Raw genomic sequence first — 25,017 nt, forward strand, 5'->3', positions numbered from 1 at the left:
AGTGATAGCTTAGTGCCTCAGATAACCCCTCTACAGCCACACCTAGCTGACTGCTTCAACGGGCCCTTTAGTGCCTAGCTGCAGGCCTCCTCTGATCAACCCAAGTCTATTTCCATCCCCAGCTTTGTACCATGGGCTCTACTGCATGACTGATTGGAAACGATCAGCTGAATATTGATTTATTCAATAAAATAAAATAAAAACTTGAGCCTCACTGGCTGTCTGATTAGTTAGGAGTTACTTAATATATTTAATTACTATAAATTTATAAACAAGACATGTTTAAAGACTAGTTCCAAGCCTATGTAGGAGCTTTGGGATATTAAAAAATAGTGGAAGTTGTCATGTGGTCAGTGAGTTCTGACGTGAAGACATGAGGCAAACTGTCACATAGCGCGTTAGAGACCAGACAGCATGTAACAGTTTATGATCTCTGTTGCTAAAATTGGGTTTAAATTAAGCAGAAGTGTCTCTGTTGCCTTCTTTTTGGAACCCCATGACAAATTTTTAAAGCGAGTGATACTTCTATACATATTTTATCAGATGATTGTGCATTTGCACAAGTTTGCAGCACTTACTCACTCCCAACTCATCCCATACTCCTTAACGGTTTACCCCTTGAAAGACTGCTGGGAGTAATCTTTGTAGCGCTTTCTGTACAGAGTGGTTTCTGTCATATTTCGGGCTTGCTTATAGACCAAAATGACTGGGTATGGATCAGAAGTTGGTGAGGGTGGTCTCTGCCTATGCAGCTACCCTTGGGAATACCCGGAAATGGTTCTAATGGTCTTCAAACCACGTCTTTGATATACGCCGAGGTGTCAAAACTTGTCTTTAAGGGTACAGGCGACGTCATCAGATGTCGTCTTTAGGAGGAAAAAGAGTTAAAAAAAACAAAACAAAAAAACTTTTATTGCCAAGTAAGTCTAAATAACAGCGGATCAAAGTCAGCATTAGCAGTTAGGAAACTCGCTGATGGCATTAATCACTCAACTCAAAACAAAAAGATGTCCTGCCTGGTAATTTTATTTAATTTATTTTTTTTAAATCTTTGTGGGATATCTTTCACTCTTTCACAGTAGAAAAATACACTTCAGACTTCTGGCAAAATCTCATATGTAGCAAACCTTTGCAGGATGTTCTTTGCTCCCATCCACTGAAAGTGACAATACCCTAGCAGACCTTATTTACCGCTGCATTTAGGGACCTATTAACGTCTAATGGACTAACATGCATGTTGAAAAATGGTGCTAAAAGGGTACCCAGCGCTTTAAATCTTGACACGTAAGGATCCTGACGAAGCGTCGCCATGTGATGAGTTGACTCAGAACAGGTTGGAGTTTGAACATGTCTACAAACTGCATTTGGTATGGCTAAGTGGCTGCTAAGCTCTTGCTAGACCAGTTCTTAGAGCTTATTTTTTGACAGTGCTTGTAAGAATACCCCAGATTAAGAATAGTAGTTTTAGGATCTGTTGCATAGATTTGGTGACATCTTTTTTTTTTTTTTTTTTTTTTTTTTTTTTTTTTTTTTTTCTGAAAGCCTGGTTATTTTCATATGCGCTGATTCATTTCTGTTTACTTGTGCAACATAGTGTTTAACCCCAAAGTGTTTTCACAATAAGTGCATGTTGTAAGAGGATAAAGTCAAAACTTGGAGCTTGACTGTAAACCAGGCACTCCTCTCATTGCTCATGTGCTAATGATGTGTAACCCAGTTGTGTTGTGGTATCAAAATGCAATAACCTTGTGGCTTAGATAACCCTCCCAGAAGCTGGAAAAAAAAAACTTGGATTTATACGACTAGGAACGCTTTTAGGCTAACAGAAAGGGAATCGTAGGGAGGGGGGAAGGGAAATTTGCACCTCTGGTATCTACTCCAAACTACATGACTTTAAATCATCCATGTAAGCAGACATTTAGCTTGGCTGTCATAGATTTGTACACATTCATCAAGGCACTGTCAACTGTAAAACAGTACGAATTAACAGCTTTAATTTATTAACAGCCAAGGAGGGAGATTAACTGCGTTGTTATTGAGTTGAATGTATCCCACAATTATGCGGATGGTCTTTGTGGAAAATCCAAATCGCATCAGAATATGTTTTTTCCTCCCCTGGATCAAAGCGTCACAGCGTTGGATCCAACAAGTTTTCTTTGAGCGTGAGCTCTAGTGCTAATGGGAGAGGGGCTGCAGAAGAGCCAAAACACAAAGACGGTCTTGATTATTTTTCTCCTGTCTGCTCCTTTTCAGTGTTGACCTTGTTTGTGGTCGGTAGTTAGAAACAAAGTTCATGACTCACGCAGTGAAATCCTCATTTCCTGTAGACATCCAGAGACCCGGTGCATGTTTGGCTCATTTCTCAATTAGCTGACTAATATGTTACTGAAGTCATAGGATGCATACATTTTTTTTTTTTTTATTGTTTCCATTATAATAAGGCGGTACACTGATTAATCTCCCAGTCATTTCTCAATGAACCAATTAGTCATTTGGTCTGAAAATGGAGAAAAATGCCTGTCAGGTTTTCCCAGAAACTGTCTTTGTTTTTGTTTTTTGTTTTTAACAAGCTTTAAACAAGTATTAGCTACTTAAAGATTTAGCAATAATGCAATCTAAAATTCAATTAATTATGTTTGGCTCAAAAATCATAATCATTTGTCTGAATGTCGACTTTCTCAGTGCACATGAGACATGAGGATGACTGCAGAGTTCCTCGGCTGCACCTGTAACCTAGCAAAACAGACTGCATGTGCAGGAGGAGGTGACGGCTGCAATGTCAGCCTCTGTTGTTTTTGCAGAGGGAACCCCTGGGATCAAAGTGGAGAGGATTAAAGTCATTGTAAAGTGTCCCTCTCATCGCCCCCACCTCTCCTGCCCAGTGAAAACAGAGGCCCCCAAAGCCTGCATAGCTTTTATTGTCATAATCCATACAGTTTCAATTGACTATGGAATGCACTGGCTAAGATGACGACGGTAGTGTCGGCGGGGAGGCTGTACATATGTGTGTGAGAAGCAGTTTTCTCTGTAGCCATGCACAAAGACTATACAGTGAACTGACACGTGTGTCCGGTACATTGCAGCAGTGGTAGGCAGAGAGACAGAGTATCACTGCAGTGGAGAAGGGGAATACCCATGTGGGTCAGCTCCCAAAAATGTCCCATGTTTTATCTCGTCTCGGGGTTGCGGGGGAGGGAGGGGGATGTAGGGAGGCCACTATTTTGGTCCCTTTGTTTATGTAAGGAGTGGCAGTAGGGTGTTAGGAGAGCAGAGAAGTCTGGGAATGTCGGGGCTTCATGGCTTGGGAATCGCATGCTCCTGTTTGGTCCTATGTATATCATAGTTTTACATGGGCTGTGAGATACAAAGGACTTGAAACTGCTTTCTTTAATAGGAACAATCCAACTCTTGATCTCAGTTCCTGTGTGAAATGTATGGTAAAAATGGCAGTCAAACGTTTAATTAGATAAAGTAATTGAAGTGCTTGTATTGGGGTTGCAACTCAGGAATTTTTTTTATTTTATATATTTAAAAAAAAAATAAGTCGTGTTATGTATGAAAATGGCAAAGACTGTGTATAACGGAGGACATGCAGTGGGTTGTGGACTAGTCCTTTGATAGCTTTAAAGTTACAGTGTGTAAAATATCTCCACTAGATATCAGTAGACTGCAGATTGCAGTTAACTTCGTTACTTTTTTTTTTTAGCCCTCCCAATTCAAGCGCATAATCCTGGCTATGGTGGCAGCTGTAGGATTAATAACTCTGGCCACCGTTCATCTGTAGTGAGTGTAGGCTGTCAGGCTGCTGTTTAGCTCGTGTCTATGCTTGTTTACTCCGGAGGAACCTGTGAAACTTAAAGAAACGAGTCTGATACAAGTCAAACAAGCTGGCTCTGACAGCGATCCTGAGGTGAGTTGTTGAGGATATCCTGTCAGTAAGACCTGCTGTTGTTTATGCTGTTGGCTGGCGTTAGTGTTTATTAGAGAGAAACTGATATTTTTAGGATACTTGAATCTAACATTAGCTAGCATAATGTTAACTTATAACCAGCTGCTGCTGACTTCAGTTCAGGAGATGATGTCTGAGGTTGGCATTTTATCCAGAGCTAGTCATATTCTCTTCTATTCGTTTTTGCTTCTTTGGTGAAGGAGACCTCTTCTTGAATGATAAAACTAAGTTATGATTGTTCATACAGAGAGTTTGGAGATGCAAACGTGAATTAAAATTTGCCTCCATGCTACACAAATGCCAAGAAGCTCTCTTCACTTCCACCTTTGGCGTGCTGCTGTCTCTAGCCACATAACTAAAATGAGATTATGTGGCACGATGTCCATCTCGGCCTCTGTATTCAAGATGACATTACAACACAGTGACTTCCATAAACTGATGCCTGCTCCAATATATTTTCAATACACTGGAGCAGACAAATTTTTTGTGAGAATGCATCAGTTTGTTCAGTTACACACTTATACCATTAGTATGTTTATCTGTTTTTTTTCCCCTATCAAATAACCTAATAAATGGACTGACTTTACCTTTGTATCCTTTGTGTTTTGGAAAATGGATGTGACCATATTTGGACAACAAAGAGCCACCTGTCACCAAATGTGGATACACCAGTTAATTTATAAACCAGTTCACCACCTGTTTTGAATGAGTATATTGGCTATAACTAAAGCTTTTTTCCCTTCTTTTAAAAAAATTTAAATAGCAGTGTACAACATACTTGATAAGACCACAGTGACCTTTGCCATGTGCTTGAATGCTCATATGCTTTTGTTTGTCGTCTTTGCAGGGACGACATGTCAAGACTGGACAGCTGGCTGCCATCAAGGTCATGGACGTCACAGAGGTAAGCCTTAAATGTCACGCTACATATACTTTTATATCAAAAAGATAGATTTGGCGCAACATATTAGATTATCATTGGTGTACTAAAAAATGTTCTTGTGGTCAAATGTAATTATACTAGAGTCTGGTTAACATAAAAAATCTGCACACATTCCTCTGGAACTTGCGTCTGAATATTTAGAGGTTGCAGAGGAGAAAAAGCCCCGCTCTGTAATGAGTTGTCCTCACTAATAAACAGCAGCAGGGAAGGCGCAGAGGCAACAGGATACTGCTTATTTTTATTTATTTATTTATTTTTTGAGTTAGCTTTGTCATTTAGCAGCAAGCGTGCTGCCCTCAGCTGTGGGAGGTCCCATCTGCAGATGAGAAACAACCACATATACACACATGCAGAAACACAAGGCAGAAGGTTTGAGAGGAGCAGCGAAGACCAGCAGGGCTAACCACCCACACCGTGTTGGTTATGATGAAAGCAACATGGGCGTAAAAATGCCGGACCCATCCTGGAGCCCAGTTTGAACGTGTCGCGCATCATCTTCCTCAGAGGGCATCACAGCCGACAGCCGCGAGCTGAATTTTCACCGGTGTGAGGACACATTTACTGCTTTGTGGATGCAACATGTTTCTATCCTACCATCACACAGTCCTCATCAGAAGCTCAACAGGAACTGGTGATGCAGCTCGTGTGCCCTGACATGCCTTTTTGCCACCCCTCACGCGCGCTTACGTCACAATGAGTCAGAGTTACACTCTCGACTGACTTGTTATCGTGTGGGAGAGAATGGACCAGCTGTTTCCTGATGTGTGTGAAACACTAGGTGTGCCTTTTCAGACGTCTAGTCACTCACTGAGAACATGGAGTCACTTGTCACGAGAAGCAGGTGTCCACTTCACCTAAAACCTGCTTGGCTGTATTTTTGTGTTTTGTTTTTCACTGGTGGCCCTTTTAAAGTCTGTCTTCAGTCTGTTTATGTGAGACTTTGGCTGTATTTAGTGCATTACAGTGACTGTTATTAGGTTTAGCCTGCTCTGCTATCTTCCCTCGCAGCTATCATGACATAAATCATTCTGAGATTAAGCTGGGTTTTTATTACCTGCACACAAACGAATGACTGTGCACTGCCATTGCTATTAAAGTGCCAAAGCTCACTAACTGGTGGACCTCACACAGTGATTTTTAAGTCAGTTTGAAGCCTACTAATTAACTCAGTCAAACGGTGCTCAAATAATGACTCACAGTTTGATCTGTTATGACCGTACGCCTGAAATATTCAATTACGGAGCTTCAGTTAGATCTGTCAGCTATTTTTCTGGTTGTTATGTTTCAGCTGGCCCGTGTCGCGCTCGCCGTCCTGGCCGTTGAGCTCATCCGCAGGCACAGAGGTTCTGTGCAGGTTCACTGTGACCCACATTCTCAAATCCAAACAAGTCCTCTTTTCTGCAGCTATACAGGCCACAAGCTTAAAAAAACATAGATGCCTTTCCATTTTGACATGCTATTTTCTGTTAAATTAAAAGGATTTCTACGCCTTGAGTGTGCAGCGCTTCCTGACACAAGGCCAAGGATGTTTCTGCAATTTGGGATCCAACAGTTACACTTTAGTAAACACTGTATTGGATTTTAATTTGTGAAAATGTATTACCAAGCTATCAAAGACAAAGAACATGGCTAACTGTTTTGTTTTGTTTTTTTTCACCCCTGGAGATTTAAAGATCCGTTTATGTTGTTTTAAGACATGAGAGGAAACTCGGCTGGAGTTTTCTCTTTGTTAAATCTTTGAGTTACACTTTCTAAAGATCTTATCTTCAAGCCTAAATTGGGAATACTGGGTGTGGCCTAGTGCCACAGATTAATAGCATCTTATGTGTGTGCGTCGTGCGCTGACATATTGCTCGCCTTTGCCTCTCTCTCCGACACCCATCACCATATGATTGTCTCTCCCTCGCCATGTGACTCGTGGCAGAGAGGCTTTCGCAGTCGGGAGTGTGATAATCCAACAGCTGCGCAGCAGAGAGGGGGTACACGGGGAAGGGAGGGTCGGAGGAGGATGGGGTGGTGGAGGGGGATGCGCACAACAGAAAGGCTTACGTCAACTCAAACGAGTCATGCAGCAGCAGCGTGGCTGCCTGTAAAGACGGCCAACTGCCATTTTGCTGTGTGCGATGCACTCACACCATCCAGCGTAGTAACATGCACACACAGCATCACCTTTAAATCAGCTGTAACACATTTTGGTGCAGAATGCTAATAATGGAACTGACAGGATATACAAATATCTGAAGCGTGCACACACTGTATTATGCAGTGGTAATTTTGTGCAGCCACCCCCACCCTTGTACTCTTGTCCCTCCCACTGTACTTCGTAAATAATAGGCCATGTAACCATAAAGCAAACCACTTGCAGGCTGATCTATGTATGTGTTCAATTAGTGCATCGCTGTTAATCTGTGTCAAGTTGCTACAGGGTGCAAGTGGGGAGTTTGCACTGCAGCTAGTTCTGACCTTTTTGTGAAGAAGCGATGGTGGGCAGGTTTGCTCCCGCTATCTGCAACTAAAGGTCATTTGCAGCAGAGATTAAACGCTGCGTGATCACTACATCTGCTAGTTTGATTGAGCTCTTTCGCGTTAATCCCTCAGAGTTCCCTTTAGGTTGCATTTAAATTTTAAACGCGCCCATTTCCTGTTCCTGCTCTTCCCTTAAGTAATCCTACACCCATTAAGTAATAATTTTTTTTTTTTTTCCAGGTGAAGGTTCATGGCAGAGCTTTCTTTCCAGCTCTGTGGATAATAGCAGCTGGTTGTTATTGTAGGTTTATCTGATGTGTCTAACGTACAATGCAAATCATTCATGCAACAGTAATCCATAAACAAAGGACTCATTCCTCGCTCGTGCTGAATGAAAAGGCCGGGCTGCAGCCATGTTGCACCAGGGAGCTGTTGTGCTTCTCGACACTTGCTGTGACACAAAGTGTGGAAGTGAATTGATTTATTTGTGAAATGAAACGTTACTTGAGGTCAGGTTATAATTAAAAGGAGCCTACACGCCTCATCATAAAGATTTTTCGGGGCAAGGCCAAACGCCCTCTTTTAATGTGCACCTGTGTTTGTGTTTACTTGTCTAGGATGAAGAAGAGGAAATTAAACTGGAGATCAATATGCTGAAGAAGTATTCCCACCACAGAAACATAGCCACCTACTATGGTGCTTTCATTAAGAAGAGCCCTCCGGGACACGATGACCAGCTATGGGTAAGCCCCTCAAATCCAGTGAGGACATTTTAAAAAATGTAAAGACTGTAGCACTGATGCTCACTTCTTTTTCTAGCAGTCCCTTTTTATTAACTTCCCAGAACTAGGCCTATTTTAATATATATTTTTTTTTTTCCATTGACTTTGTCTGTTTTGCAGCTGGTGATGGAGTTCTGTGGTGCTGGTTCGATCACAGACCTAGTGAAGAACACAAAGGGGAACCAGCTGAAGGAAGACTGGATTGCCTACATCTCCAGAGAGATCCTCAGAGTGAGCACATCCCCCCCCCCCCCTTTTTTTTCTCTCTCTTCTCCTCATTTCTCTTCTCTCCTCTACCTTCTTTCACTAATATTGCTCTCCTCTACCCTCCTCAGGGTCTCGCCCACTTACACGCCCACCACGTCATCCACCGTGACATCAAAGGCCAGAACGTCTTATTGACGGAGAATGCTGAAGTTAAACTAGGTGAGTGACTGAGTTTTCATGTCTTTGATACCTTTTGGGCCAATAAATGTCAGTGTCAACACAGGACTCTAAAACATCTATAAAGCGCCCACCTCCACAGTTTCGGACGAACTGTAGTTTCTCAGGTGGCCACTTGAGGCAGGCAAAAGAATCAATTTTTATAAACGGGCATGTTGAAATGCCAAACTTTATAGTAGTCATAAACATGTGTACTGAATGGTACCAAAGACAATTTTAGCCAGTGGTATAGATTTTAATATAGCTCAATATCATGAATTCCATTAAGATTTAAATTTATGTATAGTTAATGGTTCCCATTCAGTGGTACTTAACTTGACAACTTAAAGTGTTTTTACACATTTTGTTTTAAGTCTAGATTTTGCCAGCTATGGTGAATTACAGATGCAGCTTGCCAACCAAGCTAGCCAGTAATAGCTACACCTACCAGTGAAAAGATTATGCTTGTGTGTAAGAAGGTTAAAAGCTATTTTCTAGCGGCCCATTACTCATGCTTGAAATTGAGTCTTTGAAGATGATCGTACAGCGTTTAACTGACTGTCTTCGCTCCTTATCTCTTCAGTGGATTTTGGCGTGAGTGCTCAGCTGGATCGGACAGTTGGAAGGAGAAACACCTTCATTGGAACACCTTACTGGATGGCCCCAGAAGTCATCGCTTGTGACGAGAACCCAGATGCAACATATGATTACCGAGTAAGGTTCTCCAGCGTGTCGAGCATTCAAAACCTGACTTCCTGTAACTGCAAAGGTGAATTATTCTTGTGAATGGCTTTCTTATTGGGGGTTTTCTTCTCTCGCAGAGTGATCTGTGGTCCTGCGGTATCACGGCTATTGAAATGGCTGAAGGAGCTCCCCGTGAGTGCCTGTTTCTCTTATCATTTATGTTTTTTCTTCATCTTTTAATCCTCTTGAATCTTTAACCGTTTTGCAACGCTTCTTTCAGCTCTTTGCGACATGCACCCCATGCGTGCACTCTTCCTCATTCCAAGAAATCCTCCTCCTCGGCTGAAATCTAAAAAATGGTGAGCACCACCCGGAAAGGACGTTTTTACTGTTTACGTGTCTGTCCTATATAGTCGCCTCACTACCCTGCAAAATCCTGACACATATACTCTGAGATATTTTATGCACAGATTTCCTTCTGTCCTTTTTATGTGCATTTTGTTTTATGTCAGACTTCAGCCCAGGCAGCTACAGAGACTTAAATCTAAGAGCTCAGCTTTGCCTTAGTGCTTTGCTGCTGACTCGAACATCTGTGGTACACCTGCTCTGGCAGGCTCAGGCTCTCCTGGCACTCGCACAAACACACTGGATCGCTGCTCTGGACTGCACTGCAGAAACATCTCAGAGCTCGAACGCTCTAATGAACTGGCTCTCGTTTTACATTTGTCTTCAAACAGAAATTGCTGTTTTAGTTTATACTCCAACCCTGTTTCGTAAAATACCGGTTTGATTTGCTGCTGTCGCAAGTGAATCTGACGGTGCTCGGCAGCAGGTGCAGTTGTGATAATAATTTCACTCCAGCGTGTCCCATATTTCAGTTTTCCTGGAGTATATGTAATAAAAGGTTCGACACTGCTTCTCTGTGTGCATAAACCTCAGTTTTTGTTGCGCTGGCGAGTGTCTGGTGAAGGGGAGGGAGCGCTGTTAGGACTCGTGAGGCGTTTGGAGTCAGAGCCTGTTTTCAGAAATGTCTGTTTCACTTTCTCGTTGCATGGCTGAAATACTTCTGTTTTTGATTCGCTCTCTCAGCCTTGTGTTGTTTCTCTCCCCCAACTCGCTCACAGGTCCAAAAAGTTCTTCAGTTTCATCGAGAGCTGCCTCGTGAAGAATTACACGCAGCGCCCACCAACAGAGCAGCTGCTGAAGCACCCCTTCATCCGAGACCAGCCCAACGAGCGGCAGGTCCGCATACAGCTCAAAGACCACATCGACCGGACGAAGAAAAAGAGGGGCGAGAAAGGTGCGCGTGCTTCTGGTTTATCGTGAAAGGCTGGAAAAGTGTAGGATGCGTAAGCTGTGAGTGACTCCTGGTTTTTGTCCATGTGCAGATGAGACGGAGTATGAGTACAGTGGCAGTGAGGAGGAGGAAGAGGATCCTCCTGAGCAAGAAGGAGAGCCCAGGTATGTTCTACACCTGTAGCATTTCCCTGAAAGGAAACAAGTGCACCTGCTCAGGTGGAGGCATTTCACAAAGCTCCAACCTTCTGTCTCTTTCTTACACCGATACAGCTCAATTGTCAACGTGCCAGGTGAATCGACTCTACGGCGTGACTTCATCCGCCTGCAGCAGGAGAACAAGGAGAGGTCGGAGGCGCTCCGTCACCAGCAGCTCCTCCAGGAGCAGCAACTCCGGGAGCAAGAGGAGTACAAGCGGCAACTATTGGCAGAGAGGCAGAAACGTATCGAGCAACAGAAGGAGCAGAGAAGGCGGTTAGAGGAGGTGGGGTTTCGTTTCGACTCGTTGTGTCGTTTGTTGTGCTGTTTTTCGGGCAGTTTTTACCCTCTTTTTAATTTATTTGCCCTCCACAAATACCCCCACAGCAACAGCGACGCGAACGGGAGATGAGGAGGCAACAGGAGCGCGAGCAGCGTCGTCGCGAGCAAGAAGAAAAGAGGCGCATGGAGGAGATGGATCGTAGACGTAAAGAGGAGGAGGAACGCCGGCAGGACGAGAAGAGGAGGAACGATCGTGAGCAGGTCTGTTTCTGAAATGACTTTTACTGAAATTAAAGCCAGCGAAACACGAAGTGAAATGGTGTGTTGGTTCTGTAAAATGAAGACATGAAGCTCAGGGGTTACTTTATGTATTTATCGTAGTGCAGCAAAGCCAAAACATCCCTCTATCTGTTTTAAGATGGATTTTTAGGGTTGTACTTGGTGCTTATTTAAAGAGACACGACATGTGCAGCCTTGATGGGTTTTCTTTCCTGCTGACAGGAGTACATCAGGCGCCAGCTGGAAGAGGAGCAGAGACATCTCGAGATGCTGCAGGAGCAGCTGCTCCGTGAACAGGCCATGCTGCTGGTCAGTCGCACACAAACACTCAGCCTTCTTATTATATCACGATGTCCTTTCACCTCCATAACCTCCAAATTTTAAATGTATCTACAAGTCATTTGCATATCTCAGGATTACAGCTTTTGATTTGATGTGTTTTACTGACTTTTTTTTTTTTTTTTTTTGTTAATGCATGAAATTCTCAGGAGTTAGGCATTGAGTTGCTTGGATATTATATGTACTGAAGTTTGATCAGGACAGTAAGGCGGAGCCAAAGGTGAATAGGGTCGGGATTTTTTTAATTTTTTTTCCTCTCCTTTCTTCATTTCATTTAAAGGTGCTGTTGAGTCATTTTAGCCCACTTACACCAGGAATCAACCCTGATCCCTTTCACATTTGGTGATGGTGATGTCTTCTTGGACTGTAGTGTTTGCAGATGTGATGATGTAGTGAGAGTAGGGACCAGGTGGAGGTATGCATTGGAGATGGGTGAAACTGAGGCAGATGATCCACTGTGGTGACCTGTAAAGAGAGCAGCTGAAAGAAGTTGTTATTCTAGCCCACTATGATAAAAAAGGTTAAAAAAACAAACAAAAACAGGAAAAATATTTTAGATTTTAACTTTTACAGTATTTGCATACGATTGTTTATCATTTATCAATAAAAAATGTGACTTCAACTTTATAAGGATATTTTGTTTTAAATTGGAAGACATTCTAAGCTTTTTGCAAATCTGTCCTCTGCACATCGTGAATGGGTGATGTAAAATGGCCATGGGTCAGTGGTATAGCTAAATATGTCAAAGCGTATGAGTGTCTCCAGGTAGGGAGTGGGGTTTTGCTCTTTTGCCCAACCCACCCCGCCCTTCTCCACCCTTGAAACACACTGGCAATGCATGATAGACGGACATAAATGGATGTCATCAGGAAATGCTCCACAGCGCGGCTTTATTTTTAATAGGTGTTTGAGTCGTTTACACTGCAGAGTAATGTGAAGAAATTGTTCTTTCACGTGTTTAATAGTAATTATGATTTGGAGAGACAACTTTGTTTTGTGTGCACAGCACAAGTCAAACATGACTAAGAGTCAAAAGAAAGATTAAAGAGACGAAGATCACATCATAGTCTGCCTCTGTAAAGACTTGTTGTTGGGCCAAACATGGCCGCTGCCTCTTCTCTCCACCCTGAACCAACCCTACGCTCTGCGACAGGAGTTCAAGTGGCGGGAGCTCGAGGAGCAGCGCAAAGCCGAGCGTCTCCACAAGCGCCTGCAGCAGGAGCAGGCGTACCTGCTGTCCCTGCAGCACGACTCCAAGCAGCAACCTGGCGACAAAACAAAACTCCCATCAGACCATAGTAAGCCTCCACAGGCTGCCACTCTACCCCTGACAGAGCCCTCGCCACACTCCCACAAGCTCAGGTCCTCAACTCTGCCGTCTCTGTAGCGAGGGGCGCCTGCGAATCCTCCAGAGCCCCTCAGACGATCCCTGCAGACAGCAGTAAATCCCAGGCAGCAGGGCAGGAGAGGACTGATGAGAGTTTGAGCCGGGTCTCAAACTCCCCCAGCTCCCTTCAGACTGAAACCCCCTCTGACTCTAACCCTCCCCAGACAGAAAGCTCGGAGCCCGACAGCGAGCCTGTCAGTCAACCTCCTCAGCCTATCAGAGAGGTGAACCTCCTCCTCGGCTCTGCCTGTTCTTTCCACCTTCTTCTTCTTGCTTGCTTTCACACAGCCTCAGTGGTTATGATGATAAAGGATTGTTTTCCTCCCCACATACTTGCCTGTTGTGGGTGTTCTGGTCCAAAGCACTAACTAACATGTTACAGTGCAGGCGCTCTCAGACAGTCATCCTTTTGAAGGAAAGAAGCAGGGGGTCCAGGGAGAACCACAGGCAGACCTTTTTTGTGTCCTGAATAAAACAGACCTGCTCTCCTCCGCTGTCTCTTTGGCTCTTCCTCTCACTTCCACTGTTGCTCGTCATCCATCGGGACATTGTCATCTTAATTTAAATTTCGAGCTGGCTGAACGAGAGAGAAATATATTTAAGGTCTAGGAGAGTTAGAATAAAGAAGCTTTCAGGGATTCCTCTTTGTCTTTTGACATCCAGTCTGATAAATTCTTCAGTGTGGCTGTGTCGACTCTGTGTGTGTGGACTGGGCCACTGCATGTGGATGACTGAGGCCCAAACTAACACGCAGGGGCACCAAGCAGTGTCTCCGGCCTGCGTCATTAACAGCGATCTTTTTCCCCCACTGCATACTTAAATCCTGGGATGTGTGTTTGAAAGAGTCCCTCTGTTACGTCTGCACATGTATCTGTGTCTGTATGGCTGCCCACAGTTGGCTTCAAGCATGTTTAATATCGTTGTCACCGGATGTCTGTTGTTCCTGATCGTTGTCGGTTATATGTAAAAGTTTCCCAAGAGACCACAAGAACGATTTTCCCTGATACTCATCCCTTTTTTTCCACCCTCTACAATTCCTTCATCTCAGGCCGACGAGCGCTACCGTAAGAACATTCAGGGCTCCCCTCAGGCCGCCCCTCCTCCCAAGCAGCCCCCTCTGCCTCCTCGTTCCTCTGAACCGTTCTCCAACGGCGGCTCCTCCTCCGAAGCATCTGCCATGCACCGACCCATGGAGCCTCAGGTAACTCCTTCCTCCGCTGCTCCCTAGCCTTTTCCTTCTCCTCCTCCTTCATTCTGTCAATGCACTGGATTTGTGTACTCAGTTTTCTCAGACATTTAGCCCACTTTGAATAATAAAAATAAAATAAAAAAATAGGAGAAGGCGAGGCTGGGCAGAATGTGTTTGAGTGAACTGTGGCTTTAGACTGTTCACCTTTTTCGATTTCCCTGGGTACTATTTTGGTTTGTTGAGACTCACAGTAAGTCATAAGCACTTCAGTCAGCAGTCTGAGTAGTTTAAAAAAAAAAAGACAGGCTCCTGATATAGTGAATGAGTTCATCAATCACTGCCTCCGCCAGTGCTAAAAAGCCGATAATTTTATTTCTCGCCTTTGTTTTATGTTTTTCTTTCAAATGAGCAAATAGAGTTATAATTTACCCCCCTGAAATCCTTTTTGCACGCTCAGCGCAGCCTTTTTGCTGAATATACTGAACATAATCATGATTTCTCTTGGGCCGCTCTGTGGCGTCATCTTTTTGCTACAAGAATGCCCATACAGAGTTAGGTGTAGTGGTATTTGTGGGGGAATACGCGCCTTTTACAGAGTAAGCTCTCAATCACAGAACAATTCAAGAACAGATCTACCCAGAAATGGGACAGTTTTGCCACTTAACCTCCTGGACTGTTGTTTGAGATTTCCGCTTGAGAAGAGTGGGGGGGGGGGGGGAACTCCAATTTATCATAACAGCTGCAAAACTGCATGACCATCGTAGACAACCTCGGGCTCTGTGGCTAAGACACTCGGGAGTGAGACACTTAGCCTCATCACCTTTTCAGAGTGAGGGTTTAAAAAACTCCAGCACACACTGACAGTTCCATTTCTGTCGAATCAACACTAAATTAGAGGAGAATAACAGCCATATAGCAGCCGTAACCTTTTCAGTAAATCTGCTGCACTTTGCAATCTCTGTGGGGGGGGGGAGAGACATGGCACCAGATGTGTGGGTTTTTTGTTTGTAAGATGAGCTATGCAGAATTCAGCTTAACTTACCTTAAACTCATGTTTGTGTGTCTGAGGAGTAAAAATTTGTTACCTTTGTTTTTTTATTTTTAATACATTTGAGAGAATTTGAAATAAGCTTTTCTTCACTTTGAGGATTTTTGTGAAGTTTTTTTTTTGTTTGTTTTTTTTCATTCTTCTTCTTACACATTAAAAAAAATCTAATTGTGGGTTCACAACATGAATATAAAAACAATACTGATGGCAGTGGCTTATTGCAAAAGCAATTAGATGCTCTGCTTGCAGCAGACTTCTGCAAAATGTACTACTTGTGTGTGTTACTCAGCAGAAAAGCTGGGATAGGCTGATTGCAACATAATCTGCCTTTGAACCTTTTTAAAGCTCAGAAATTGTAATATGTAATTTGGAATGACACTTTTGAAACAGAAGCTTCGTATTTATCGTACCGACACAGGCTCCTCTTTCTTCAAATGGTTTATTCCTGTAAAAAAACAAAACGCAGACTGTAAGAGTGAAAAAGTCATTGTTTCGTGTTGTGCTGTCTGCCGTGTGCATGTGTACATTATGTAAAAAGCCACACGCATCTTCCCTCATGTCTCACTGTGTTGTCTGCTTGTTTCACCCCCTCCCCCCTGCTCTTCCTCTTCCTGACTCCCGAAAAGGTCCAGTGGTCTCACCTGGCTGCTCTAAAGAGCAGCAACAGCGCTGCCCCCTCTCCTCCTCCTCCGCCCGTGGTTGCCCGCTCTCAGTCCTTCAGCGAGTCCGGCGGCGTGGCCTCTAGTTTTGCACAACTCCACCTGCGCTCCCAGGACCCCCACCATCACCACCACCACCCATCGCCTGCACGCATAGATCCCCAACCCCAACCTCCCCTCCACCACCCTCAGGCTAGGCTTGAACATCAGGCCAGCAGCGAGGAGGTCCCTCCCAAGGTAAGGTGCCGGGGGACGGCTGCCTTCCCTCCCCCTCCTCCCACACCCAGCCTTCAAATCTCTCCTCCATCGCTCACTTCCTCTCATCCACTTTTACGTGGCATGCTGTTCAGCCTCCTCCTGGCTGTGTGCGTCTGCCTTGCTGCGTCTAGTCTCACTTGTTAACACTTAAAACTGCTGTGAGGGCGTATTCAAATGAATCAGCACAACTTTGCATTTCTGGGCCAACAGATTACACCATCGCTCATATTCAAAATCATAAATGAGAAATAAAACTGCACATTCCTCCAATCTAAATTGCTCTGTGTGTTGTGGGGGTGTTCTCGGCTCTGCTGTGTTCAGCTACGCCCTAAGATTATCTCCTGTTTCAGTGGTCAAACTAGGGGAGTTTTAAATTCTTGGATGATTTCCACTTCAGCTTCAAATTCCAATATATGCTCACTGATTAGCATGAGCCTGAACCAGAGGATAAGCCTCCTTGTTTGATGACACTGTTGTCCTATTAGATGATTGTTTTTAGGAACATATTGATTTGTGATGATCGTCAAATACTCGTGTCTCCCAGGTACCGGTGAGGACAACATCCAGGTCTCCTGTGCTGTCACGTAGAGAGTCCCCTCTGCCTTCACAGCCCAGCAACCAGGGCGGACAGAGGAACGTGGGCAGGTGGGTAAAGAGACCTCAGGCGTGTCTCGCTTTTGGATTATGTGGATGTGGTCTATCTAAGAGAGCTGCTCACATGGGACACTGTTAAAAGTTGTAAAAGCCAAAACAGTAACCCCTCCCCTACATAGGGGTACCTCTCAGAATAGAGCGTTTCAGAAAATAAAAATAAATGGTAGAAAAGACGGATTATTAAGACAGAAATATTAATCTGCAATATTATAAGCAGTCATAATATTCTAAGTTGGTTATGTTTGCATATAAAATGCAAAAGATTGTGCTTTAATTTTGCAGTGATGTAAACTCCCACTAATCCACGTTTGGCTTGACAGTGGAGTTGCATTTCTTTCCACTGAGATTGTTCTTCCTTGTCACAGTAACGTGGAGCAGCGTCCGCTGTGGGATCGAGTGGAGAAGCTGCAGTCCCGGCCAGGCAGCGGCAGCTCGTCTGGCTCCTCCAACTCCAGCTCCCAGGCCAGTCCTGGGGACCGTTTCAGGCCACGCTGTGAGTCCCCTGGTACTGCACTCGGCTACATATCACTAACCCTACCGACTGCTTATTAGCGGATTAGGATTATTACCATAATTATACAAATCTGGCTCAAATACCATCGTCTGAGCTTGTGCTCAAAGAAGGTTTTTTTTTTTTGTTTTGTTTTTTTGGCAATTAAAGCTCCTTTGCACATCCAGCTCTCTTCTGTCTCCCCTCACTAACGCCATTTCCTTTCATTTCCACAAAGCTTCGTCCAAATCTGAAGGATCGCCTCTCCAGCGGCCTGAAAACGTTTCCAAGAAACAGGATGAAAAGAACGTCGCCAGGCCCACTCGACCAGCTGTAAGTCCACTGTTACTCGAGTGCTGGTTAAACTTGAAAATGAATAGGTGAAAACAGTTTTTCCCACTTTGCTCTATTTTCTACTGCTCCAATTATCCAACCACCTGGTGTGGGAACCTCACGTGAATCCAATGCTTCCTGATTGTTTGGGTGGGGTGCCTTGCTTAGGGTGATGTGGTAAGCCTATTAACTGAGATTACATAATCTCACCTCTGCTATGGCTGCACCATTGCTCATGCATTGCTCATGGCATTACACGATAAAGGTTTCAGATAAAAGACATTTGCTCCTTTTGTGGAGATTGGTTCACTATTTTATTTCTGCCTTTACCGTCCCCTGGCACCTTTCCATACGCCTCCACAGCCCCTTTTTTTTTTTTTTTTTTTTTTTTTTTTTTTTTTTTTTTTTTTTTTGCTTGCTCTCAAGAAAAATGCACAAGACAAAAGGAGGGTTAACCCTGCGCCGCAGCTTCCTGCTCCTAGATTTGAATGCAACCACATTTGAATGCAAACATGCCCCTCCTGTGTTCCCTTGTACTTGTCAGAATGGCTCGCGATCACACCTGGTTGTGTTTGTGGATAAACTGTGGCTTGGAAGCACGGAAGTATCCCACCTTCTTTTCTTGCTCTTTTTACAAGCTTATGCAACTATATTATGACAAAGGGGCGAGGGGAAAATGAAGAGGACAAGCATGTTAAGGAGGACGAGGTGAAACACTAATTTAGGCCACAGAAAGGGGCTCTTTAGTAATCTGACATTCCCCCATACAACATGCTACTTACTTCACTGCTTCCTAGAGGTCAGACTAAATGAAGGTTGTTTAAAAGATGGAAAAAGACGGTACAGGTTTGTACCCATAAGTGAAAGAGACGAAGTAGCAACATAAACAGTTCCTTGAACCGACGAGGGATTCAGATTTCAGACTTTCTACAGCACGATAGCCTGTTGTGCCTTTTTATTTAAAGTGGACCTAGTCTGCTCATTTCAGACTCAATATTTGTAGTCATGAAGTCTGCCAGTGTAGCTTTGTACGTTTAGCTGTTCTCCCTTTTAAAGCCAGCTTTCTTCCGATTGGCTGCTCCTCCCTAAGCAGGATGTTTGAACAGCAGGTGGGTGGAGCTTCTGTGTGCCTTACATGAAGATAATGGGTGGGGGGTATCTGTGCACCCTATGACATCATTCAGCCAAAAGGCACAATAGGTCCACTTTGTGTGCTCAGTCTATCATATTGATGCGTTGTCTGGGCAACCTCTGTTATGGAGGGAGTTTTTAAACTTGAAGTGTTTGTCCTCTTTGGTGCAGTTTCTTTTTGTGCTGAAAAATCTAAGCCAACTAAAATTCATTAGTATGAACCAAACAGGACCACCCAGAAATGGGACCACCTCAGTGGTCTTAGCGCCGTTGCTTCAGACCGAATGCAACTTGCACCAAAGCGGAGAAATGGACCTGAGCTCGCAGGTTGACCTGTCAGCACGTCTAAAACTTTCGCTGCTGCTTTCAGGACCTGACAGCGCTCGCCAAGGAGCTGCGTGCAGTCGACGATGTGCGGCCTCCTCACAAGGTCACAGATTACTCCTCCTCAAGTGACGAGTCGGGCACAACCGACGAGGAGGACGAGGAAGAGGTGGATCAGGAGGCAGGAGAAGAGTCCACCTCAGGGGCAGAGGACTCCAAAGCTGGGTAATTCACCTGCCGCCTCTTTTATTAATTTAGTATTTTGTGTTGAAGTATAAAGCACTGCGTGGATTTTTTTTTTTTTTTTTTTTTTTTTTTTTTTTTTGGTCTGATAATTTTCAAACATGTTGAGCTGCAGTTAAATACCAATCAGTGCTGCATGGCTTATCTGCATGACTGCTGGTTTAACTCTGGTCTGGTTATGGGACATCAGATATCCCCATGGCTTCCGCAGGAGAGTGAGTAACGGAGAGACGGAGTCTGCTAAAACCATGCTGGTCGAAGACTCTGAAAGCGAACAGGCAACCACACCCTCCAAGGATGGCACACTGGTCATCAGACAGGTAAGAGGGACGGGCCGGCGGTGCCTGATTTTGACCGATTGGTGGTGCTGATTAGAAATGTAGTTTAAAATTTTCTGTTCAGCGTCAGTGTTTTAACTACTCATTCTCCATTTCTTTGTTCCTGCATATGATCATGCCATTTCATAGGCTTTCACGTTTAAAGATGAATAATCTTAATATGTCTGGTTGCTACACCAAGCAGCAGACTAGCAGACAGACACATAGCTCCACCTTCTTTCCCACCTGCTTGCTTGAGCCCAAGTGTGCCTGTTCTTGCTTCCAGAGCACAGCTGACATAAAGCGGTTGGTCACTCTCTCATCTTCCTCCCCTTCCTCGGCTGGCCACGGCCAACCCCAGCCCCCGGTCGCGGCCCGCTAGAGAAAAACGGCTTTCCGGGCCGCATACATCACCTACCAGACCTTATCCAGCAGAGCCATCACTCCACTTCCTCTTCCACAACCATCCCTTCCTTCTCCTCCTCCTCCTCCTCCTCTTCCACAACCACTACCTCTTCCTCCTTACCCTCATCATCTAGCCATGCCAGTCCTGCAGTATCCCCACAGATCTCTTTGGACGAGCTCACTGCCATAGAGGTATGTCGCCATCACACCACTAAGGGCACACAGCTGAGGAGTGGGCAGTTGAAAAATGTGCAGACTTTATGAATAGCTTAAAAAAAAAATGGTATCAGGTTAATTGTGACGGCTATAAAATGCAAACCTCCATCTCAGTCTGTACACGTCAGCTGTCCATTCCTGGGTTGCCTGCCCTGCATCCTCTCCTCCTCCATGTCCTGCTGGCTTCACACTTCCTCTTCTCTGCTCACTCTTCACTCGGCTGGTTTGAATCTTCTGAGCTGCTGCAACCTCCTTTCCCCTCCCGCACCTCACTGCATTACACTGTGCTAACACTGGCACCTCCTTGTGGCACAACGTGCTCATAACACGCAGGAAACTAAAGCCGGAGCTTCTTGGGATTTGATGGAATATTTCAAGATAAATGTCCCATTTATAGAGCAGCGCAGCGCTACCTTGCAAACAACATGCATCTTGGGTGGTGGAGTATCCTTGTGTGTCTGTGCTTCATTAAGAGCAGCTTTTTTCTTCTCCTCTCTAACAGTTCACAGCAGCCTGTGTTTGGATCACTTCATGTTTCCTTCAACACATTTTTTTTTCTCCTTGTTGCACATGTTGTTTTTCCTCTCTGACATATTTTATGCCTTCACTAACATCAAAACAATTAACATAACTGCACTTAATCTTTTTCGTTTGCTTTTTTTTTTTGTGGGGGTGGGGGGGACTTTGTTCCCAGTTGTGCTGTAAAAATGTGGTTTTGAAGGCATTTAAGCTGAATGTTGTTTAATGAGACCCCAGAGGTAGAGCTATAACTCATAAGCTCAAACCTGAGGGGCCTCTGCTGCCGTTTAAATAAACAGTCGTTCTTAGGAATTACAAATCACTGCAACAAATCAAGTTTGATTCATGTTTCAGCTCGGTGCATTTTAAGTTATTTTATTGGGAATGTTTTGAGCTCTAGGTTTTCTAAATATCCGATATCTCCACCAGTCGCAGTCGGAGAGCAACTCCATGTCCAAACACAAGTCTTCCTCCTCGTTCACTCCCTTCATCGACCCGCGTCTGCTGCAGATATCTCCATCCAGCGGGAGCTCCCTCAACAACATGGGTAAGTCTGGATATACAGCCCACTGCAAAAATGCATCTTCAACACTAATTCTTCTTGGTTATCTGCAAAGTTAATGTGCACTGCCTCTGCTTTCCCTTTCCAGCTGGATTTGGGCAAGACGGGCGCCTGTCAGATCAGCTGCGGTCCGACCCGTCCCGTAAAGGCTCAGTGGTTAACGTCAACCCGGTCAACACTCGTCCACCGAGCGACACTCCGGAGATTCGCAAGTACAAGAAGAGGTTCAACTCTGAGATCCTGTGCGCGGCACTCTGGGGTGAGTGAACTTCAAAAATATGCAGATACTGTGATGCCCCACAGCTGGATGAAAACCTATCAGCAGTGACGTACGTTTCTGTGACTGCCTGTCACTCTTCCAGGAGTAAATCTACTGGTGGGAACAGAGAGTGGTCTGATGCTGCTGGACCGAAGCGGTCAGGGTAAGGTCTACCCTCTGATCAACCGGCGACGCATCCAGCAGATGGATGTCCTAGAGGGACTCAACGTCCTGGTGACCATATCAGGTAGAGCACACGTTCCAACCAGAAAGTCTCGATTCAGATTCATTTTCAGTCAGTAAAGTTTTGGATAGATGGATTTTTTGTTTCCTCCCTCCTGCAGGCAAAAAGAACAAGCTGCGAGTGTATTACCTGTCATGGCTTCGAAACAAGATTTTGCACAATGACCCTGAGGTGGAGAAGAAGCAGGGGTGGGTCAATGTGGGCGACCTGGAGGGCTGTGTCCACTACAAAGTTGGTACGTTTCCTAAAGCTCAGATGTACAGGAAAAAGGAAATGGTGACTTGAAGGGAGACGGGGCATAAAAGGGCTTAAAGCTAAACAGCTTAGAGCTCAGAGGTTGCTCTAAGGCCCACTATAAGATAAATAAGGCTTATTTTGAATTTTGAATCATGCAAAGCTGCTCTAGCAGAGTCCAAGAATTAAAAAAAAAAAAAAAATAACCATAGGAGCCATCACCCACGATTAACTCGCCACCTACTTGTTATTCCAGTGAAGTACGAGAGAATTAAATTCTTGGTGCTGGCTTTGAAGAACTCTGTGGAGGTCTACGCATGGGCGCCCAAACCTTATCACAAGTTCATGGCCTTTAAGGTGAGCATGTTCTCTAACAGGTGTCATTCTACCTGCAGGTGGCTGACTGCTTTCAGGCTGACTGTCTTTTGACTTTTTTCTTTAGTCTTTTGGTGACCTGGTGCACAAACCTCTGCTGGTTGACTTGACGGTGGAGGAAGGTCAGAGGTTAAAGGTCATCTACGGTTCCTGTTCAGGCTTCCATGCTGTGGATGTGGACTCTGGTGCCGTCTACGACATCTACCTGCCCACACATGTATGTGCGAACTGATGCAGACTGATTATGTCTTGTTTTGCATTTTCTAAATTTGAATTCTGTTTTATTTCTACAATGCCGAATCATAACAGTCGCCTCAAAGCACTTTATATTATAAAGTAAAGACCTACAATAATAGAGAGAGAACTCCACAATTAAACGACCCCCTATGAGCAAGCCCTTGGTGACAGTGCAAAGGGAAAAACTCCCTTTTTAACAGGAAGAAACCTCCAGCAGAGCCAGGCTCAGTGAGGGGCGGCTATCTGCTGCAACTGGCGGTGAAGGGACTTTTTAAAATCTCTTACCTTTTCCTCCATTTCATCCTCAGATCCAAACCAATATTCAGTGCCACGCCATCATCATCTTGCCCAACACTGATGGGATTGAGCTGCTGGTGTGTTACGAGGACGAAGGCGTCTACGTCAACACCTACGGACGCATCACCAAGGATGTGGTGCTGCAGTGGGGAGAAATGCCAACTTCAGTGGGTAAGTGAAAAGCAGATATTTCTCATCATGATGCCGGAGGTCAGAAAAATCTGAACTGCACTCTGATATGCACAAAAACAACCAAGACCCTTTGCAGGAGGTGGTCTCGGTGTGGTTCCAAACAAACTATATTTATGGTGTGAATGTGATACAAACCCAATCAGAACAAACTACCAGGTGTTATGTTACAAGAGCTAAAAAATATCCCATAGCAACTTATGCTTTGTATTCTCAGTGCAGGTAGCTACTATAGATGCGCAAAGGTCTATACGGGCTAGCAACTAGCCAAGAAATGATTGTAAACTTGGTTTTCTCACACAGCACCTTCTTCCTGTATTTACTTTTCTTGCTCCCACCCCAGATACATCTGGCCAATGAGCGGACAGAACATTCTCATGTGGCTTGCAGTGAAACATTTTGGTTTGCTTGGATTTTTTCTGTGTGAAAACAAACCAAACCACAGGAAAAAGCTACAAGTTTACCAACTTATCAGCTGATTTGGACCAGAGTAAAAAAATCTATAGGTGTGAAAACGCCCTGAGTGAAGAGTGTCTGCAGTACTGAAAAGTCCTGTGTTCAGAGACTTCTGATTATTTTACTGGGAGAAATGATCTCCCAACTGTAAAAGCAATGGTGCAAATGATGCTGGCAACTTCAGTGTGCGGCAGAGTGAAGGTTCAACCTTCAGAATAAAATAATCAGATGTGAAAAGTTCTTTTTGACCAAAGAAAAAGCCCAGCAGCAGCTTCACTTGATGCATTCGATTACACTCCAACAGCAGTCGAGGTTTCAGTTCATTTTAGACACTTTTGTTTAGTAGCTTCTTTTTTTAATCAATATATAAAAGTATTACATTTATCATTAGAAGTATTCACAAGTAAAATGACATGTTGTTTGAATTTTTACAGCTTTTTTTAAACAGCTACTTACCCTCCTTTTCCCCTTTCTGTGCTTGTGCAGCCTACATTAGGTCAAACCAGATCATGGGCTGGGGTGAGAAGGCTATAGAGATCCGCTCAGTGGAGACGGGCCACCTTGACGGAGTCTTCATGCACAAGAGAGCCCAGAGACTCAAGTTCCTTTGTGAGAGGAATGACAAGGTGAAAACATCCTTCCTTTCTTCATCCCTCCTGTTTCTCTCTATACAGTGGAGATAAATGTGAACACACCCCTGTTAATATGTCAGGTTTTTGTTGTTGAAAACACAATACTGCAATAAATCATTTCAAAATTTTTCCACCTTTGATGTCACCAATAACCTTCAAATGAAAATTCAACTGAAAAACAAATCTGTTTTGCTGGTTGCATAAGTGCACACCCTTTAACTGATACTGCTGAAGAACTTTTAATCACAGCATTCAGTCTTAACTTGGTAATATTTGCCCTCTCTCCCATGCAAAAGTGCTCGAAATTCAGTTTTATTTTTAAGCACCAAATCACAACAACAGTCCCCTCAAGGCGCTTAATATTGTAAGGTAATAACCCTACAATAATACAGAGGAACCCCAACAATCAGGTGATCCCCCTGTGAGCAAACACTTGGTGACAGTGGGAAGGAAAAACACTCTTAACAGTTCCAGTCTCAGGGAGGGGGGGCCATCTGCCACGACCAGTTGGGGATGAGGGGAGGGAAATGGTGAGGGAATATCTTGTTCATCGCCCTCTTCAGGTCACCTCATAGATTTTTTTTTTTTTACTTTTATTTTTATAATTCCCTCCACTTTGACAAAAGCCCCTGAAGAAAAACGACCCAAACCCACGATACTGCCACCACCGTCCTCACTGTGGGTGTGGTGTTCTTTTGGTGGTGCAAAGTGTCGCTTT

At 44.2% G+C, this 25,017-nt stretch overlaps 1 protein-coding gene across 6 annotated transcripts in view; it reads left to right on the forward strand.

Annotated features, from left to right (window-relative positions):
* Positions 1 to 25,017, forward strand: part of LOC100696515 (mitogen-activated protein kinase kinase kinase kinase 4) — a 38,558-nt gene that overhangs the window by 10,559 nt on the left and 2,982 nt on the right. Inside the window, exons 3-29 of one of the 6 annotated variants that reach the window (XM_013268900.3) lie at positions 4,797 to 4,853; positions 7,976 to 8,101; positions 8,261 to 8,371; positions 8,476 to 8,566; positions 9,147 to 9,277; positions 9,385 to 9,439; positions 9,528 to 9,606; positions 10,372 to 10,547; positions 10,636 to 10,708; positions 10,817 to 11,027; positions 11,129 to 11,284; positions 11,525 to 11,611; positions 14,077 to 14,229; positions 15,892 to 16,161; positions 16,727 to 16,827; positions 17,202 to 17,329; positions 17,565 to 17,659; positions 19,161 to 19,339; positions 19,548 to 19,677; positions 21,244 to 21,361; positions 21,465 to 21,635; positions 21,739 to 21,882; positions 21,980 to 22,114; positions 22,370 to 22,470; positions 22,556 to 22,705; positions 23,034 to 23,193; positions 24,154 to 24,293. In XM_013268900.3, the coding sequence (XP_013124354.1) occupies positions 4,797 to 4,853; positions 7,976 to 8,101; positions 8,261 to 8,371; positions 8,476 to 8,566; positions 9,147 to 9,277; positions 9,385 to 9,439; positions 9,528 to 9,606; positions 10,372 to 10,547; positions 10,636 to 10,708; positions 10,817 to 11,027; positions 11,129 to 11,284; positions 11,525 to 11,611; positions 14,077 to 14,229; positions 15,892 to 16,161; positions 16,727 to 16,827; positions 17,202 to 17,329; positions 17,565 to 17,659; positions 19,161 to 19,339; positions 19,548 to 19,677; positions 21,244 to 21,361; positions 21,465 to 21,635; positions 21,739 to 21,882; positions 21,980 to 22,114; positions 22,370 to 22,470; positions 22,556 to 22,705; positions 23,034 to 23,193; positions 24,154 to 24,293 (3,528 nt within the window). Of the gene's footprint in view, positions 1 to 4,796; positions 4,854 to 7,975; positions 8,102 to 8,260; positions 8,372 to 8,475; positions 8,567 to 9,146; positions 9,278 to 9,384; positions 9,440 to 9,527; positions 9,607 to 10,371; positions 10,548 to 10,635; positions 10,709 to 10,816; positions 11,028 to 11,128; positions 11,285 to 11,524; positions 11,612 to 12,794; positions 13,237 to 14,076; positions 14,230 to 15,891; positions 16,162 to 16,726; positions 16,828 to 17,201; positions 17,330 to 17,564; positions 17,660 to 19,160; positions 19,340 to 19,547; positions 19,678 to 19,960; positions 20,211 to 21,243; positions 21,362 to 21,464; positions 21,636 to 21,738; positions 21,883 to 21,979; positions 22,115 to 22,369; positions 22,471 to 22,555; positions 22,706 to 23,033; positions 23,194 to 24,153; positions 24,294 to 25,017 lie in introns of those variants that run through there. The other 5 variants (XM_019351594.2, XM_025903432.1, XM_019351595.2 and 2 more) reach the window with 5 other exon arrangements.

Source organism: Oreochromis niloticus, linkage group LG23 (genome assembly GCF_001858045.2).
Source record: "Oreochromis niloticus isolate F11D_XX linkage group LG23, O_niloticus_UMD_NMBU, whole genome shotgun sequence".
Taxonomy (NCBI): domain Eukaryota; kingdom Metazoa; phylum Chordata; class Actinopteri; order Cichliformes; family Cichlidae; genus Oreochromis; species Oreochromis niloticus.